The sequence below is a fragment of the Hippocampus comes genome, unplaced genomic scaffold (genome assembly GCF_001891065.2).
Source record: "Hippocampus comes isolate QL1 unplaced genomic scaffold, H_comes_QL1_v1.1 scaffold108, whole genome shotgun sequence".
Taxonomy (NCBI): Eukaryota; Metazoa; Chordata; class Actinopteri; order Syngnathiformes; family Syngnathidae; genus Hippocampus; species Hippocampus comes.
Window position 1 is genome coordinate 1,149,536 of NW_017805071.1, and position 15,664 is coordinate 1,165,199.

The window sequence follows — 15,664 nt, forward strand, 5'->3', positions numbered from 1 at the left end:
GACATTTGATTTCTTGCTATTAGTTTCACCACTTTCCCTTCCAGGCCTTTGTTTTCTTCTGCAGTCATGAATTAGATTAAGAATGGCAGGCGACACGGATTGAAAGGTAAATTAGATTCTTTTGCCGTGGTTCTGAGCGTGCGACAAACGCAATTGCTTTCTCCCTTGTGGACTTCATCCATGTTGTCCCCCCAGCAATTTCTTGTCAAGCGAGCCCCACCTCAGACACCAAACAAGACTAATAAATTCTTTTTTGCGTTTCGTTTTGTTCGCAGCCTGAAGCAGCAACAGCAGTGAGCCGCTCAAGAAAGACGTGTGGAGTTAGCGGACTTCAGAAATCCTGCCATATGTCACAAACCGAACAGCGTGTGTGTTTATTTGTGTGTGTGTGACTGTCCGAGACATCCGTCCGCACATCGGCAACATGCGCGCGTGACTTTTTTCATTTCCGTGACCTAACATGAGATTTATTCTGCACCCAAGTGTTTGACATGAGTTGTTTGCCGACGGCCACCGCAAGCTATGTGGCTGTGGACTGCCATATAAAATAAATAGTAAGAATAATACGAATAATGATAATAAAAAATAAAAAATAAAAAAACAACTCGTGTGAAACAGGCCTGGATTCTAACGATGTCAATGCCCAGAATGTTCCTTCCAGTAAAGCATAAAATATTTATATGCTGGCCAAATGTTCAGTGAAAGTGATATACTTTTTGACGAACGGGTGTCTTTTTTGCTAAGATTTTGTTTTGTTTGCTATATTAAATATATATTTTTTAAAAATTGACTTCATTAGCATTTTATTCACATTTGTCATCAAGTTCCTTATCTGGAAATGATTCGTACCCTTTCTACGTACAAGCATACCCAATGACCAAAACGTATCAATGATTGGAATGCTTTGATAATATAGCAAATAGTGGCCAGGGACGTTTATTTCCTCAACTGCAGACATGTGGAGGCGTTCATTTTCCGGTGTGTCATTAGGGGGAAGCATTTTTTTGGAAAATATTAAATATTTACCGATACATTACAATTCCATCCAAGTGACACGTTAAAAGGACTATTAAAGTGTAAATGTAATGAAAAGAGCTGCTTATGTTTTGATACTTGGTGAAGCAGCATTTGGCTTTTGACTCAAGGCAATTGTTGTTTGCTTGGTTTCAAATAACTAAACTGGGGATGTCCCCCATCACATTTTGGCACCTGAGTCCTGATGCTGTGCAAGCACGCTATAAAAAGTTGCAATTTAAATAAATGACATTTTTGTGCAATCTCTGCACCTTTCTGCCCCTTTTCTTTTTCCACTCCACCACACAAAAACAAAATGTTTCACTGCGTAATGTAAAATTAAGATATTGCCGTTCCATGTGGCAATATCTTTGTACCTCAGGATTATTTTTGTTTTCTTTCTGACCTTTAAATATTAAGAAGAATCGAATGATCTCTTTCACCCGTATCGTCGCTGCAGAACAGGATGAGGATAAGCGGCACAAAAAAAAAAAAAAAGAATGGCCAATTGGGAATATGAAGAAATATCAGGACGTTGAAAAATAAAAAAAGGATTTTTTTTTGTCATTAGCACTTTTTGCTACTTTCCAACCAACAGAAACCCAATCAACAGTGTCATTTGAACTTTTCATTTGGCCAGTGTATGAATAATCTGGTTTTAACCGTATCTTTGGCCATCAAACAGCATTTGGATGCTGATGCAGTTCTCACTTTCGGGCTCCTTCTCACATCACGCGACAACCACTCAGGCCCACACAATTAAAAAAAAAAAAAAAAAATCATGGACAAGAAAAGCCCCAATGACCTCAGTTTACATGATAACATGGCATTGTGTGACAACAAGTACAGCGGATGGAAGGGACGCCAACCAAATAATTGATCGAAGCTCCATTGTTGAGGTGATTCTGCCTTGGATTAATGGCAGCAGATCGACAAAAAAGCAGCACAAAAATGACTTTTCAACTGGAAGCTCGTGTTGAAGTTCGTGAAAACATTCCTACAGAGCTGAATATTGATGTCAGAAAGCAGTCCGGAGGCAAAAAAAAAAAAAAAACTGCCCTGGTCTGCCGAATAGGGCAACGTGTATTCTAACTTTTTTTTTCTGTTACCAGAGCCAGAGGAAAAACATCACTTGCAAACTATGTAGCAATCATTGTGTAATGATACTGTATCTCAATGCATGGAAAAGGTTGCATTCACTTGCTTTTTTTTTCTTTTTTTTTTTCTTCTTCTTTTGCGTAGATTGCTTGCACATTTTGGCAATAGTGCTGCTCTCTGGTGGTTAGCTTAATGACGCATTATGGCTCACACCTCAGTGACAAAAATGGCAAATTTTAGTACAGATTAACCTCTGTTTCTTTAACAGGGGCACCTTTTGATACCTGAACTGTCGACATTGTGTAAAAGTCATCTTATCAGAGTGTCCGTCAAGTGAATTTTGAATTGTTTGTAGCACTTTAAGGAGGGGGGGGGGGGGTTCCACTTTTCCTGTGCTGTTGCTACACGGTCTGATATTCGCCAAGAGTTCGAGTGGAGGACCGAAATGGCACACGACTACACTAAGCTACTATTCTTTTCTTTTCGGATGAGTTCTGTTTCACTCATTCCCAAAATAAAAAAATAAATGTTTTTGCTTTGTGCATTCTGTGAGAGAAGCATGAACTACAAATGACCTTCTGTAAATTAGACTGTTCTGAAGCAACAAAAAAAAGTGTGTAAATAGGCAGTATAGCTTCAAGTCTGTGGATTTACGAGGATTTTTGTTTTTATATTGTTTATCTGCACTAAGCCACCGGGTGATGAGGGAAAATGTGTTCTTATGATTGACAAATAAAGAAATATGCTGACATTGATATGGAGAATAAGCTGTCTTTTGAGTGTATGATGGAAAATCGCTGCGCTGAACAACACGCAGGGACTTTGGCTCCAATGCCGGAGCTAAACTGATGGATTAAAATGTAACGTAAAAAATTTACAGTAAAATTAAAGTCTATTCACATTCTGGAAGATGCTGAACCAGGCATCATGACTGGGTAGTCGATACATGTTTTGTTACCATTTACTTTTCTCACTTTTCTCATCATAATAAATTAGACTAACCTTCAAAATAAAAGCACTGCATATTTGACAAGTTGTGGCCCGCAGATCATACTTTGGCCTGCAGGTAGAATCTACGATGGCGAGTTGGAGAAAATGTGGCGCCGCATGCAAATAGAGCATAAATCTCAGCTGTGATTTGTTTTGAATATAAAAAGGCGGCAAGCGTGCTGGAAGATTAGAAAAAGTACATTCCGCTCGTTTCCAAATGAGGGAACCGCTTCAAAGCTTGGCGCTTGCAGCAACGTTTCCATGGTAACACCTCCGACTCAAAAGACCGAGGAAGAGCGGCCGTGGCGCGTCGCCGACACTTTCGATAAATATTGACTTCAACAAAACAACCTGCCAGGAGGACGGAGCTACGGGGTCAGGGAATGACGTGTTTGCTAATGCTCTCATATTTTGTTTGAGGATTTTCAGAGTGATGAAAGGAGCGAGGGGAAGTCAAGCAACAAGGCGCATTCTTAATAGCCAACAGGAGATGCTCTGAATACAACATTCAAAGCGGTATCATGTCGTTTGCGCTATGCCGTCCAACCTGTGTGTGATATAAGAAGGGGCTTAGAAATACAAGCTTGTCTATCCAGTAAGCCCATCGTGGAGCATGGTGTTAATTTTGAAATAACTGCGTGACAGAGTGAAATGTCATTTTCTTTTTTTGGACATATTAAGGCAAATTTAAGGTGACTTATTCACTAAATATGACAGCCAAGCATTTTTTTTAAAAATATCGCGTCTCAGTGTTTCAAAAAAAAAATACTTGGTGCAGACTAATTACAGTTTCAAAGTTTGTCCAAAGCGAATACAGCAATAAGATAAGATAAGAAAACCTTTATTAGTCTCGCAATGGAGAAATTCCCAATACACAGCAGCAAAGTTATGAAAGGAAGAAGTAGAACAACAAAATATAGGAGCTGCTGCAATCTGAACCGTTTTTCGAAGCAGTTGTAGACAGAAGAAGTGAATCAAAGTGTACTTTTCAACGACGTCATGCTGAAATGTGAACACGTCTGCTACGAGCTAGCTTGAAAGCGACAAGAAGCTGTCGAGTCCATTAAAAAGATTGGCTTTCATCTGCTGCCCCATGTAAATCTGCTTCAAATCCAAGATGCGACTCGCAGTGCCGCTGATGCTCCTTTCTTCTCATCGTCTGCTCCTCAAGCCATGCATCCATCCAGCCGCAGACCGTTCAACAACACCGATCTCCCCCCTGAACAAAGCGGGGCTGTGAAAAATGCTGCCCATTACAGGCACAAGACACAAGCGCCCCGGGACTGTCCAGCAACTGGCGCCGACATTCCTACCAGTCAAAAACAGTGCTGGTATACCCATGCAGCCGAGAAGGCGCAACCACCAAGCACAGAGTCTCCTCCTTGATGAATGTCGTGGCCAAAAAATGCTGAAAAAAGTCCACATCAGGTCCACACGACGTAACAACAAACACAAAGTGACAAAACAAACACAAAAACAACAAAAAAAGCAAGGCTCATGAGAGCACTTGCTGACGGCTGCCTACTCGGGCGCCATCTTGACTTCCAATATTTTTCATTGTGCCTGTGGAGTTTTTAAGATTGGTGAATTCACTGGTGAGCAAGTGTCATTTCTAAGGTTAATTAAAGCCTTGACTCGGGGAAGTCATGCGTACAACTTTTGGAGGATCAGCCAACACCAAAATTTAAGGACGCGTGAAGTGAGAAAAATTACAGTCAGTGTCTGTTTTGAATGGATTGGCCATTTATTTTAAGTGGATGGCGCACCTAATCAAGAGACTGTGTTCATTGGCCTCAGGGCCACTCGTTGAGAAAGTCCTCTTGGTAGATTTGTTACAGTCTTCTGACCGCGACCGTGTAAAACTGCATAATTAAAAGAATATGTTCGCTTCTAAATGTCAGTAGATTTTCACTTGACATTTCCCAGGGATGAAGTGGCTTGGGGGTGACACGGGGCAAACTGTCTTCCTGAGAAAAGAAAATGATAGTTGTTTCCTCTTGCACGGCGAGTCTCCCGTGCTGGCATTTCAGAACTGGAAAAAAACAAAAAAAAAAGTAGTGGAAGTGATGACTGATTCCAAAATTGCAAACAATTGGAACCCCAAATATACTTTTTACCTGTCTGTATTGAGTGCTCATCCTGTCAAAGGACCATGAACGACAAATACAAAAGAGCTTTCTGACAGCGGGGCAACACATTTTCCTCAAGGGGGTCTTTTGTTATTAAAATCTGCACAAATTCAACATTCTCAGCAGCACAAAACATAACGGCGCTTCCGCCATTTACAAATTCGCCAGTTTTGCCTCAGCGTGTATGTGTCACACTTGAGAATTTCCCCATTCTCAGCCCCTTTCGCAGAGTTGCGTGAAATAACCTCCCACGAGCTAGACGGGCATCATCAAATATTTGAATTCCCAGATTTCAAACACATGCATGGCTCTTTTAATTCAGTCCCAGCCAATTCCAAACCAAGTCTGAAAAGACGTTTAAAAACGTCTTTGGGAGTGAATGGGTTAATGTGGGTGTGTGAAGGCCTTTTTCTTTGTTAGTCTGTTTGTTTGTTTGTTTGTTTGTTTGTTTGTTTGTTTGGGCCCAACCGATCGGCAGGTGACCGGTGTGCACCATTTAGCACACGATGCTTCAAAAACACATCCCTTTGCGAAACCGTTCTCCAGCTATCTGAAAAGGCAGAAACAAATTGCAATCACGACTGGCTGTTGCTGCCGACGATATGACGACGCGAGCCCGAGTGGGCCAGCGGCAAGCAGGTTTCCACTACACTGCCCCTCTCCACACAACAGGCTCTTCATTGTCAGTGCCTGTCGGAGCGTCCCTGTCAAAAAGCATTGTCCGCACACTCCAACCCTCCTCGGTTCAAGCTCACAGCCCCGGCCGGCATTTGAAAAGATGGATGGTGCTTGGCGGCCTGAAACCGGCAACAAAAAAAAAACAGAGGTCTCATGCTAATACTTGCAGACAGAGAAAAGATGTCCGACGGCAGCAATTGTGATGACGCTGTTGGTGCAAGGAGGCCGATAACCGTCTTCCAACAAAACACTTTTGGATTAAATCATTATTTTTTTAGCATTGCCATTGCAACCAAAGTGTTTGTTTTTTTCTTTTTTTTTTTTGAAACAGGGGGTTGTAATCGCCCTCTATTTGTCTAACAAGGTTAAGGTGGTTTTCATTTATTCTACATGCAAAACAATGAGCCAGAAAGAACACAAACATTTTGAGAACTTCTGTTTTCTCGCAACGAAGCAGAACTATAGCGTTGGTCCTAAAAGTAAAAAATAAATTGCAGTAAATTGTAACATTTGGTTCGGTTATAAACAGCAGCGCAGTCCAGTTCATTTTGTTCATTTTAGATTTGATTTACGAGAGCAAAGATCCACCGCATACAAGGTCAAATAAAACGTCTCCAATATGCTCGAGGTTAACGACTGCGCTTAAGTAGAAGCCACTGTCGGCTTCTGTGACTAAGGTCGGAGTCATGATGTAACCGTATGATGATGAAATGAAATCATGAATAAATAACTCTGACAGAATATCCGCTGTTTTTAACCTTAATTTTGGATAACGCCAACAAGACTGTCTCTCCACTCACGCAGATGCTGTTTTTGCTTCTGCAATCATCCAAATGTGTCTCTTGCTGTATTTCAAATGAGGACGCTTTGCCAAGTGCAAAAGCTTTCCTCGGGTAAAAAGTGTTTTGCTGTTGCTGCTGCACCGCTCGGGATAGCAGCTTTAATTAAAACGCTGAAGTGACACCTTCACTGAGGTAAGTAGGCTGTATGTGCGTGCTCATGTGCGTGTGTGTGTGTGTGCCTGTACGTGTTGAAGGTGCAGGTGGGTTATTTTGAATATTGATGTCTCTGTAAGTGTCTGAGTTTTGATACGCTGCAAATTTTGAGTGTGTGTTTAAGCGTGTGTGTGTGTGTGTGTGTGTGTGTGTGTGTGTGTGTGTGTTCAACCATCAAATAATCATGACCGAGTGGACGCACCATCAAAGCCCTTTTCACCATCTGCACACAAATCACTCTTTGCTCGCAATAAAAAGTGAAACGACTAAAAAAATGCACATTACCTTTTATGACCAAAATAATTGCTGAACTGTGGTACGTTTGACTTCAAAGCGTCATAGCAGTCGGCTCAACGTACTGTCATAAACACTCCGAAAGCTCAAGAGTTGTCTCTTTAGTTCAGTTCTTGCAAGAAAGAAGAGCGACTGCGCGGAAAAGTGCTTTTGCAATTGCTCATGGTAACTTGAAACAAAAACAACTCATCAAAAATAACCTTGGATGATGTGCCGCATGCTGCTTCACCGTTACTGTAAGTTGCATTGTATGTCCGTTACGCATCAAAATTGCAATACATGATACATTTTTGTTGTTGACTATTCTTTGGGGGCGTGGCTACAACGGAGCAGAGTCGACACGCTTATAGAGCTCCGGGCATGAGTCGCCACTCTCCCACTCGACAGGGGAACAGCTTGGAAAAACAAATCAAGTGAGTTAATTGCAGTCCATTTTTTTCAAGCACACAGGTGTCAAATTCTTCCAACACACCGATTCAAATGATCAGGATCATCAGGCTCCTGCAGAGAGGATGACGACTGTGCACGTCATTTTTTTTTTCTCCACAGTGGACGAAAATTCCACTAATTAGTTGTGGGAAGACTTTTTACAAGTGGACTCCGCTACAGCTCCATGGCAACTTGTTTGTGCAGTCACAATTGAGACAGTTTGGTGAGAGGTGTGTGCAGCTTCCAACAGGTCTGTACTATCAAGATATGCAGACAGAAAGCTAGCATAGGAGGAAATAAGAGAATTAGTACTCTTAACCTTATTACCATGGCCATGCCACTGCTCATTTTAGTTTTTCTTTTGCATTTTTTTTTTTATTTTCGTTTCCAAAGCTTGTCATCAATGTTCCCTCGAACACGCTGAGCAATGACACACGGCTCTCAACCCTCTCGGCGCACACCACGCTTACACATTACATCCCTACACTCATGACCTAATTTCAAACACAGTTTAATGTACAAACAGGACACCACACCATTCCCACTTCCCTTCCAGTTTGAATAGTGTGACTGAAGGTGCACCCTACCACTGATGATGATGATGATGCTGCAGGTGACGCACAGCCCGTTCAGGAAATCTTTTGTATGTGTCAGAAGGTCTGCGGCTAAAAAATGTTTGTATTTTATGAAAAGAAGTTTTCCATTATTTACAAGTGGACAGTGTGGGACCATATTTTTACAGATTGTATTGAGACACACTTAATGATGCTTCAAATGACCTGTGTGCTAAAATAAAAGTAGCAAACTAGAGCTAATTTAATTAGTGTCACAAATCTATGTTCAACTTTATGTTCTAGTTTGAGATCAATATTTTTTTTGGAGCATACCCACACTTATGATCTCGGGTTTTGGGCAGGTGTGATACTGCTTTGGCTGCCATGAGTGTGTCTGATGTTGCTCAGGGAGTTTGTGTGAACGCTGAGCCGATGCTGAGAATTTTTAAATGTTTCCAATTTGGCATTCTGTGCTGTCTGTTTTATTTTATTTTTTAACTTTTTGAAGAACACCTACCAGGTCTGTCAGGATCTTAAAGTGTATAGGCGCATTTGAAAAACTGAACTACTGATTGGGTGTCAAGACAGACACAAAAGTGACTGCATCTGAGCATGTCCCCACCGTTCTGACGTAAACTGGGCATAAAGTGAGTGAGGCAAGCGAGGCAGCAGTTGGCCTAATCCTGTATGTATCTGGGCCTCCACTCAAGAGGGGGACAGCCAGTGTAATAAGTGTGTCTGTCAGTTGATGACTACATCTGATGTACCCCCCCCCCCACCTCCCACCCCCCAAGTGACTGTCATTTCAACAACCACAGCCGGCGAACGAAATCTGAAACACACAAACACACACACACACACACACACACACACACACACACACACGATAACACAGAGAAAGACCGTCTACAGCTTAAATTAGATTGTCAAAGCCAACATGCAGAGAATCAGGTGTCTCTCCTCCTTCACCACCTCACAGTTTATCTGCGTTAAAGTTCCCCTCACCGTTGTCAAATTGATGCTTATGCAATTACGGAAACTGGAATGAAAATTGGATTTAGCGTGATGATGCAAAAATGTGCAACGGCATATCAAGTTAGATTACGGCACGAGTCGAAGAATGTTTTAGTTTATTAACTCCAAAATATCCATCCATTGACTTGCCTTGGCACTTGTCATTGGAACCCTTTCCCAGCTGCCTTTAAGTGATGGGCACCCGTTAACCCTGGACTGGTCGCCAGTCATCATAGGTCAAACTTTGACAAACTCACATTCAAGTTTCGGCAAATGTCGAAACTGTACAACAGACCCCTGACCCACTGCCGCGATCGACGAATAGGTTTTGCACTCACATTCAAGTTTCGGCAAATGTCGAAAACTGTACAGCAGATCCCTGACCCACTGCCGCGATCGACGAATAGGTTTTGGCGCATGTCACTCACTGTACAGCTAAAACGCCCAACCGCCCGCCCCCTTGCCCCGTTCGAGAGTGAAAGCACCACAAACGCCCCGAAAATATGAATCGCTGCATATCTGCCGCCGTCCGCACCCCTTTTACCACATTCCAGAGCCCAATTTTGGTCTCAGTACGTCCCTGCGACCCACTACGCCTGACTTGCAATTAATACTCTTCTCCTATACTGATGGTCTTCTTCTCTTGACAACCCCCACTGAGGTTTCTCTAGCCATCCATTTTCTACACTGGTTATCCTCAGTCGAGTCACATGCATCCTAGAGGCTTTCGCAGCTGACTTTGGTTGAGAGGCAGACCACGATGCACTGGCTGGCACCCCAGACTGGTCACCAGCCATTCAAGTGAGCATAGATCAACACCAGATCAACAATAATATGTCACACACACACAGACTGTGCCTATGCATTAAATCGCGACGGTACTTTAAAAGTTGCATTAGTGCCATTAAATTGTATACCAACTAAGCATTGGATAAAACGGATTCCCAAGGCAGAGACAACAACAACAAAAATCCACAAATTCAATTAAAAGTTTCAGCTAAGCAGAAAATTACCTTTGCAGGGACATAAAAAGGCGGCAGTTTGTTTTAATGGATCAGCATTATGTAGGAGCAGGAGGAAAAAGGGGAGGGTGGTCAAGCAGTGAAAGGTATGGCCGTGTTGAATTGGATGATTGTGTAAAGCATTTGATCAAAAAACAAAAGTCCACACACAAAAGTGCTGCAAAGATCGATTCGGTCTGTTGACAAGCAAACGGTCTGAAAACCTTCATGGTAAAGACGAGTCTACGGACGTCTGGCCTGTGGTTTACGAGCCGCGCAGCACTGCAATGTTGCGTCTTACATTGATTGCGACAACAATAAAACCAGCTCACGACGGTCCTGTCAAATTCCAGGAATTAAATCTTTCCAGTGTGAAGCAGGTCACCCTTTTAATGGGCAAAACGTTGCATGAAATGAATCATGAAATACCAAAGTAAATTAACCATCCTCTTTCCCTAATGATACGCATCCTCTCCTCATTCGAAAGCAGTTGACACCGTGAATGGAGCCGGCCATTAATAAGACACTGTTGCATTATTGTGGACCAGATGAGATGGACGACTGTGGACGCATTAGAACACAAAGACACTTAGCTTGAGGGCGAAGAATCTGTCAAAGCCTACAAATAAGAAAAAATTACCCAGCGGTCGCTCACGAAAAGTCAGTAGCGCTACATTGACTTCTGTTGGATGCGCAAATTAGCTAACTGCATTAGCCTTTGATAAGTGCCACTTAGCAGACTGCTTGGTGAATTGGTTCAGGGGGTATTTGGTTTGCCGATGTGTCAATATGCCGCATACACACAGTGGAATGTATGGACTTGAGCCGTAAACATCAAATTGAGTGTTTGGGTTAAATCTCTGAGGTATGTCAGAAAAGTCCCACGATTGGTGTCAGAGTAGGTGTATTTCAGACCCAAACTAGCTTTCCCCTTCAAAGTAATCCTGCTGGATTCAAACGTACTTTCCGAGCAATCATGCACTCCTGGAAAGATTCGTCCAGGATCCTCTGCAGCTTGATCTTATCCACATTTTTGAAACTTATTCCTTAGTTGACTCCCTTGATCTTGGGAAAGGGGCTCGGGGGATGGGCAGGGGGGGATTAAATCACACGGAACCCGATCAGGTAAGTAGGGAGGTTGCTGCAGGATGCCGAAGTTCTTCTCAGCCAGGAACTGTCAGATGTTCGGGGTACTGTGAAGCACTCACGAGCAGTAATTAAAAAAACAAAATGTCAGAGCACTGAATAAAGTTTTACCTTTCAAACAGATTATTTCCATCTTCATTATCTCGACCAGTGTCTTGGAACAGATTGTGTTCAACCTCAGAGATTCCGGTGTAAATTATTTTGGGCCACAAAACTGGGTGTCAATCAGTGAAGGGTGAAGGACACCAGATGGCTCAGGTTCCTCCAAAACCGGCGTGTGGTTTGACGTCTGTGCAGTTGACAGTTTTCTCATGAGCGTCACTCCGAGTGTGTCAACACAGCCAAGCAAAGCCGGCAGAACGGTAAACAAAAATCGCACGCGCGCATTCGTCACCCTCACACAATCCGTGACAGGTGGCATCCGTACGCATCGGTTTTCAGCCAACATCACTGCTGTCTCAGGAAGCCCACTCGGTAAGATTGAACTGAATCAAGCCTGATTTTTAATGACCGATTGATAATTTATTTACACCCGTTTTAAACACGGCCATCATTACAGCCAAGTCGCTGCGATTACTTTCTGTCTACGGGACACAAGCGGCTAATTGCCAGCATCTTTTGCCAATCAGGGCCTTTCATTTCGTGATAACTGTTTGCCAACAAGCTGTAAACAGACGCATTCATCGGAAATGAGGGGCTCATTACTTCGGAGTATGCAAACGCCGCTCTGTCTGGCAATCTGTGTTGAACACCTGTCGCAAGCCGCTTCTTTTCGTACCCTCGGTTGACCTCGCTGATTAAATTGCGCAAAGTTGCATCACGTATACACGTGACAGGTGAATGGTGAGTTTGCAGAGCATTCCATTTCTCCCATCAGTTGTTTTAAAGATCAATTTCCCGAGACCACGGGTGTCAAACCCAAGTCCCACCACATCGTTTGATATGGCCCGCAAACAGCAAATGACATCCATCACTGTCATACATCTTGCTAAAATACCGACATTGCAACCCGTCTTCAATTTTTAAAAAGTTGAGACTTTGCAAGCATTTTTTTTTTGTGACCGACTCCCACTTACAAATGAATTAAATATGACTTGAACAAACGGTTGATACTATTCTCTTATTTCCAAATGAGTTATTCATCAATTTGTGGTGTGTATCGAATGAGGCGCTATTTCTTTTATTTGGGTTCACGGTCATTACGGCCCTCTAAAGGAAACAATAGCTATGGTGCTTCCCGTGACAAAAATGAATTTGACACCGTGGCATTTGACATTTATTGAGATAAACAGACAGTTTAGTTGAGTAAATCAATGCTCGAGGTACCAATTATGTGGCATGTCTTTCTCAGCAGGTTGTCTTTCTACATGCTGACGCCAAGTACCACAACGAAATTAAAGCGGATCTTTGCTCACCGAGAGGCAGCGTCGCTTTTGAAAGTTAATTTTATCTTAATTCAATCAGCCTCTATTTTGGATTTTCATACAGATGTAGGATGCGCCTGTTTGCACTTGGAAGGGTTTCTCTCGCAGAGCCGCATTACCAGCAGTTTGGCAGAAATTAGCCGTAATCATATTAACCGCTCTCCTCCTCGTCTGCCGCTGGGCATACATGTGCCACTTATCTCGAGCCGGGAATCGTCTGTCAAGGTCGTGCGAGCGCCGACAAAGAAAGATGGATGATGGAAGGTCGCCGGCGCAATCCGAGGCTGCGGAACTGCCTCTCGAGGTATTTTGCAACTCAAATGCGACGACCTCATTTCGGCTTGTCGCCATGGCCGCCCGGTCATGACAGGAAGCAGGTGTCAGAGGTTCGCGGCGAGACAGCGGGATTAGCTCCATCAGGCTGCCATGCCTCGATAAGACAAGCCCCACCCGCACTCCCCTGCAGGATCATGTGATCAAGCGGAGGCTCTTTCCCATAATGCATTGTGTCATCCCGAGTGTGCGTGTGTCGAGTAAGTCCATCCAAATTCAGCCTCCCCCGAGAGGGGCCTTGCTGTGCCGCCACCTGTCTCGCAACCCCACAGTCTGAATGCCAGTGCTGTCAGTCAACTCACTACCCCTCCCACCCTCGCAGTACTTTAGGGACCCTTCCAGCGACAAACAGAATGCATCCCAAGTCAGCTGGTGTGATTGATTCTGTCATTAGAGCTGCACTGCAGTCTTATGTGTGCCATATACATATATATATATACACACACACACACACACACGCGCACACGCACACCTCAATAAATGACTCATTTTGCAACACAAAAATGGATAGCAAGTTTTTTTTTTAAATGTCCAGCTGCAGCATTGGCATTGCTGCCTGCTTCTGTAAACGAATTTGCCTCTGTCTGCAGGACAGTTCGAGGTTTCAAGCTGTTTATTGCCGCTTCCAGATAAGGTTTACAGTCAAACTAAACCTAAGAGAATTACACGTGTATTTAGGCTGCCACGCAAATGCTGACACATGAACGCAAAACACAGTAGAAGGGTTAAAGAATAACAGCATAGTAAAAAAAAAAAAAACACAAACAAAACCAACGACTTTGGGGCTATGACCTGAGCTGTCCGGCAACACAGCACAAACTGTAAAAGTTTCCACACAAACGTGTTTATTTCTCAGTGGACTGAAAAAGGTGCAAGTCACAGCATTGCACACGCTAGATAAACAACATCGTTTGTCGCTTTTAGCCAGGCAGATTTAATTTTGTCCCCCGGTTAAGACTCCATTATTGCTGCCAAAAAAAGGGTATCAAGGGAGACTCGGAACATGCGTGTTCGTGGATCACAATGTGCCCGTGGAGACAGCTGGTTGCTGTCCAGGCATACAGCAGAGTGCAGTTTAAGGGATTACGGCTGAGTCACACACACACACACACACACACACACACACACACACACACACACACACACACACACACACACACTGAGCAGGACCCTGGATTTATGAGGGCCGTGCAAAACCTGCATTTGTACCTCATGTTTATTTTGCCCCACATTGAAATTCACCTGCAGCATATGCCGACATTGTGTCATTAATAGTCAAAAACTGTACTATATATAAAAAAAAATAAAAAAAACAGAAATGCAATTATTATTTTACAGTACTTATTTGTTAACAGTGTGTGACACCAACAAAATCACTACCTTTGGCCTGAATAAAGTCTGTTTAGCCTTAGGCGAACAAAAGCAAAACAACATGAACGCAGTAATAAATCATAACAGTGTTGCAGTTCTACAATCCTTTAAGCAACACATATTAGAACACAAACTTCAGAGAAACAAAATGTAGATAGACGTCATAACAATTCACAGGCATATCTTCTTTATTCTCGGGGGAAAATTCCTAATATTGCTGCAGCTAAATGAGCCAGTTGTCCTTCGTACATTATGTACTGTATTTTTATTCCTCTCGCAAGTGATCAAGACATGCAAACCAGATCCATCCATTTTCTACAGCATGTTTCCTCACTAGTGTCACAGGTGAGTTATCGCCAATGCTAGCCAACATTGGACGAAAGGCAGGGTATACCCTGGACTGATCCCCAGCCAATCAAAGGGCACATGTTCACAAACAAGCAATCGCAGTCATGGATAATTTGTCTTCAGTTAAATTAGGATGCATGTTTTTGGAATGTGGATGAAGCCAGAGAAAACCAGTATCAAACAAGCGCGCGGAGAAAATGCAAATGCCACACAGGAAGGCCGGAGTCTAGTTGAGATTTTAACCCAGAACCTCAGTGGTGTAAGGCAGCTTTGTCAACCATCAGGCCACTGTGCTGCCTCATCCATTTAAAACTGAATATTCACACAATATGGATAAAACTGCACCCAAATTTGGTGCTTAAATGTCTTTAAACAGAAAACAAAAATCCAGAACTACAGTACAATAAGCTATTCTATTTTTTTGTCGACCTGTACGTGACATCCGACACACTTTATTTCCTTGTTCTCCGCTCATTGCTGCAAATTCAATGAAAAGCCATGACAAGTGCAGCAAGTGAACACGTGAACACGCATATGCACTCTCGAGCAAACACACACCACAACCTGCATCTTGAAGGTGGTCGATCAAACATTTAATTTTGCTCTGGTTGCTGACAGGGGTCTCTCACACTGGCCCATAGAGACAAGCAGCACTTTATCGACTGATGCCCAGAGTGGCCCAGCAGCTATTACAGCAGCCATGAGTGACTAGCCCAGTCAATAGACTTTCTATTAGCACGCCGCTCCCTCAGCCCCATGTCAGCACACACACACACACACACACACATACACACACACACACACACACACACACACACACACACACACACACACACACACACTAAC

The 15,664-nt window shown here is 43.1% G+C and overlaps 1 protein-coding gene and 1 long non-coding RNA gene across 3 annotated transcripts in view; one reads left to right on the plus strand and one right to left on the minus strand.

Annotated features, from left to right (window-relative positions):
• The window catches only part of LOC109512708 (zinc finger matrin-type protein 4), a 46,226-nt gene extending 43,501 nt beyond the window's left edge, over positions 1 to 2,725 (plus strand). Inside the window, exon 6 of the mRNA XM_019864646.1 lies at positions 276 to 2,725. Within this exon, the coding sequence (XP_019720205.1) occupies positions 276 to 297 (22 nt within the window). The 3' untranslated portion in view covers positions 298 to 2,725. The remainder of the gene's footprint in view (positions 1 to 275) is intronic.
• LOC109512709 (uncharacterized) overlaps positions 1 to 15,664 on the minus strand; it is a 63,895-nt gene that overhangs the window by 5,776 nt on the left and 42,455 nt on the right. The gene's annotated exons all lie outside the window — the stretch shown is intronic.